At 44.0% G+C, this 4,522-nt stretch overlaps 1 protein-coding gene across 3 annotated transcripts in view; it reads right to left on the bottom strand.

Annotated features, from left to right (window-relative positions):
• The window catches only part of COL14A1 (collagen type XIV alpha 1 chain), a 266,741-nt gene that overhangs the window by 229,360 nt on the left and 32,859 nt on the right, over window positions 1–4,522 (bottom strand). For 2 of the 3 annotated variants that reach the window (XM_019528109.1, XM_019528108.1), the window contains exon 4: window positions 2,973–3,116. The exons of the other annotated variant lie outside the window; for it this stretch is intronic. In XM_019528109.1, the coding sequence (XP_019383654.1) occupies window positions 2,973–3,116 (144 nt within the window). The remainder of the gene's footprint in view (window positions 1–2,972; window positions 3,117–4,522) is intronic. 3 annotated transcript variants of the gene reach the window in all.

Here is a 4,522-nt window from a genome sequence, read left to right as displayed (position 1 = left end):
TTTGGGGGGGATGTTGAGGCCTTGCTCTTACTGGACTTCAGATACCGTCCAAAACTTTTCTGAATCAAGCATCACCCAAATTCAAAACAAATGCATGTATTATATTACTTACCTCCTTGCAGGGTGCAGACAGGTGGGAGGGGAGGGGAAGAGGGGGGAAAATGAGCCAGATAGGGACAAGCCTGAGGCTGCACTTATCTGCTTAACTCATCACACCTAGGTCATTTCATTGTACCTTGCAGCACTCTTCAAAAGAAATGGTGGCACCCCAAGGTGCTACAGCACCCTCGTTAAGAAGCACTGTTCTACAAAAACAATTCTGAGAGGGTCTGGTTGGTGTCAACAGTTAGGCAGCCTACAGAGTGGTTAGTGATACCTCTGAGCCTGAGGGATGCTGCTGCAGTGCTTATGGCACAACAACAGAGCCTCATTGGGACAGGGCTAGTCTGTCATGTTATGTTGTAAACTGTCTGTATAACATCCTATATAAGCAGACAGGCACAAGGATAAAGGTAGCGGAAATGTTAGCCCTGCTTTATAAAAGGGAAACCAAGGATGGAGAGATTTAAGCAATTCATCCAAACATGGAGGATAACAGTGCCAAGAACTTAAAATCTGGTTGTGTGTTCCAGTCCAGTACAGAATTACAAGTCCATCATCCCATTCTTTATAAAGGGAGAGTAAGAGGAGCACAAGCCTGTGTACTCCCAACCACTTCAACCCATAACTTTGGGTCCAGTGTAGTGGGGAGAAGAACAGCCACAGCTCCCCTCCCCCAAAACACATGGATGCAGGAAAAAAAGTAAATGGAGCCCTCGCTCCTTCCTAACACACTGGCCAGCACAGCTCAGCTGGTGCAAAAATAGAATACCATTTATGGCACCTCTACCAGCAGTAGATTACTGTCCCCTTGCAGCAAGGTGAGGAGATTGGGATTCAGAGATGCAAGGTTTTTTTTAGTCTTCTACACTATGAGCAATACACCATCCCTTCCCCAGGGCAGACTGAGATCATAATGAGAGGGGTTATAGTTCAACCAGCACCTGGTGACTCAGTCTTCAAACCCCTTCAGACTCAAACCTTGCTTAGACAAGTTTCCCACTAAAAGGAGCTGTGCTATAAGAAAAAAAAATACAGGAAGACTTCATGATTCAGCAAAATGAGAGCATTAAAGTCAGCACTAAGAGTCCAGAAAATGGTTAAGGAGACTGACATCTATCAACAAGACTAGCCGCCCAATGCTGAATACATAACTCTCATTATCAGGTGTCGGAAAACTATAGTGCCATGTAATTCTGACAAATTCTGATATGTGGAATGAATTAATTTCATTTGCCCTTTACTTGGTCGCATGATGATGGAACAAATGAAGTGTCTCTGTTAGAACTCCCTTTTAAAGGACAACGCTCCCCATATAAAGCTTGTGTTAATAGGATACTAGCTATTTCATATAGCTTACAAATCATGCTAAAAGAAAAGATAACCATCTTAAAGGCAACATTACTCCAGACAGCTAACCCTGAAGGCTTGAAAAGAGCTTTCCTTAGATATCAGTTATAACTCCAACACATCTGCAATTTCTTTATTAGTTTTCTCCTTGCCCTGGGCTTATTTTATCTTCCCCCATTTCAAAAACTAGTGACCACCTTGTTGAGGAGTGGGAAACTATGAAAATACAGGATTAAAAAAGAAAGAAAAAAAAGAGAGGAAGAAGAGAAGGAAATATTCGCATTTTCATTGCATCTGCTTCATTCAGACAATTTATTATACTGTCACATAGGACTCAAGTCTTGCTGCTGCCAGTAAAAACATGTAGCAGCTAAAGAAATAGTTTTAAATAGAATGTAACCCCTGCCAGATCCATTTTTCCTGTGGAATAGAACTAGGAAAGCAAGCAAGAAAGCAAGCCCACAGCTAATATTATAGTAGCTCAAGTAGTTATTCCATAGACTCCCTTTAATGCTAAAGTAATTTGTGGTTTTGAGGGTTCCCAACCAGAGTAGTATTTAAAACAGTAAACAGAGGCAGCCGCACTGGTGAATAACTAGAAGGACTTGATATTGACTCTAGCTCAACCAGTCACTCTGCCACGTGCTGCCTAGGATCAAAGTGTGGTCTAGCAATTAGAGTTAGTGAGATTGGCAGACCTATTACAGGTAGAGTAACCTGGTGCACAAGCATCCGTGGGTATTAATATCTTCAGAGCCAGTGTTTTGTGGCAAAGAAATTCAGGAAAATTTACTGCCCTCCTCCCTCCCCCATTCCCAAGCTCTCTGGTCTTAGGCTGCATAGAACAGCCCTCTCTGGACAAGATTGTAATTAGGTAGATGCAGGTGCAAGTCAGGGCAAAATTGTCTCCTAACCGATCACTTTCTTGGACACAAAATACATTGATCCATTTTGGTATGTGTTTGTCTGAGGACTGCGGCATAATTTGCCGAATATATTAGGTCAGATGCTCAACTGATGTACATTGGCACAGGTGCAAAGTAAACAGAGCTGGGCATATTTATACCAGCCGGGGTCTCTTAAAAAAGTTGAATGGAAACCCACTGGAGAGAAAAAGAAATAAAAAAAAATGATCATCCATGTGGGTATATGAGTTCCCTTTCCCTCTCTTTTCCTCCCATTGATGACTGATTGCCTTCACTGAGTGCTAGCTAAGTTTTATAAGGGAAAGGAGAAAGTTAGGTGTTTACGGCTCTTTCATTTTGTTTTTGAATCCTTGTTAAGTAGATCTTGTTGTACAACAAATCAGATAAAAATCTGCCCTTTTTCTGGCATAATTCTGCTCAAGGCAAAGGACATGTGTCTGTTTACACCATGAATACTACTGGATTTCCATAAACACAACCACCCCTCTCTTGTTTGCACGTCCCAAACAGAACTGCTTTTACTAGCTACCTGTTCAGTCTACACATTTTGTATTGTACATGGATACCAGAAACAAACATGTGTGTTAAGATACATACTTCGAAATTGGCCTTGGGCTGGCTTGCTCTCCTGGTCTTTACTGTATGCAATAATCTGAAGTGAGTATGTTTGATCTGGAATAAGACCTTGAATAATTGCTTTGGTAGCACTATTTTGAAGAGTTAATTGATTGGTTTTTCCACCTGCAATGAAACAAAAACATGTAAGGTAAGTAGCAAACTGTAAGATAGTGACGTAAATTGAACAGCCACGTTGTCCACATCTTAGATCCCTTGAATCTATACCTTAACCAAAATAAGAACTACAAAGAAGTCACTGCTGGCTGTCACACATCTAACTTCCTTTATAATGACAGCCAGGAGATGGCCATCCCAGGTAGCCTGATATCCAGAAACCTCAAGAGATAGTCCTAGGGGACATTACTTGTTTGTTACACCTTAGAAAAAGATAATGAAGCAAAAAGGGACAGTTTAGAAGAACAAACAGCTGAAGAACTGTAGTTAGAGAGAGGGTCCAGTGGGGTAGGTTTGAGAAGGGTATAACTATTGCTCTGGTTTGTAAATAGTTGAGATGACCTACACTCAACCTTCATGGAGCCGGATAGTTGAAACTAGAGCTGTGTGAAACTTCAAGTGCAGATTCAGTTTGGAGGAGATTCAGCCTGATTCACTGGCCAAATCTCCAAACTGAATCAGGGGACCAATAAAAAGGTCCAAATTGATTTGAAGCTCTCTGAATCCTCTCAAAAGTTTAGGAGAGCTTTGATGATTTGGGAAGTCCCTGCCCACTACATCAGGGAGGTGGAGCCAGACTCAGAGCTAGTAAGTAGGGGGCAGGGGAGGAGGGGCTGGAGGAAGGGGGAAGGGACCATGGGGGGGGCCCCTGCCAGCTCCATGCAGTGTGGGGCAGTGGGGATCACCCTCTGCCAGGCTGGAACCGGTGAGCCCTGGGGTTTTTCCTCTTCTTTTTTTTTCATAAAAGGGCCAGAGCTGGGGCAGGCGGGGCAGTAATGGGGAGGACTGGGGGTGGGGAATCAGGAGGCTCATGGCAGAGCCCCCCATGCAGCGTGGGGCAGCAAGGATCACCCCTTGCCAGGCAGCACCTGCTGAGTCAGGGCTCTTTTTTCCCACCAAAGTGCTGGGAGCCAGGGTGGGGACGGCAGTCATTGCCAGAGCTGGGAGAGCAGACAGGGGCTGGGGCTGGGTGATTTGGAGACTCAGAAGCAGCTGAATTAATTCAGGACAGTGATTCAAATCACTGAATTGGAACAAGCTGAATCTGAAGTGAATACTATCCGCTTCACACAGGCCTAGCTGAAACCAGCCAAGAAACGAGCAGCTAGGCTAGGTACATGGAGGCACAGGGGTTTCACTGACTATTATTTCTGTATGTGGGAGAGGGAAGCACATGCAGATCCCACTACCCACAACACACTCCCACCCCACAATCACACCACCTCTCCAGAAAAGGAAAAAAAGCTTTGGGAAAAGTTGGGAGAGAGACTTGCTCCCTGACTGGCTCCCACATAAAGCACCATCTTTAAATAAACTAACCCCAACTCCTTCTGTCTTGCCCCAGATACAAGGAG

The sequence above is a fragment of the Gavialis gangeticus genome, unplaced genomic scaffold, assembly GCF_001723915.1.
Source record: "Gavialis gangeticus isolate Ggan-Ray unplaced genomic scaffold, GavGan_comp1, whole genome shotgun sequence".
NCBI lineage: Eukaryota > Metazoa > Chordata > Crocodylia > Gavialidae > Gavialis > Gavialis gangeticus.
The sequence above is the reverse complement of the archived record's forward strand: the minus strand, read 5'-3'. Positions and strand labels throughout refer to the sequence as shown.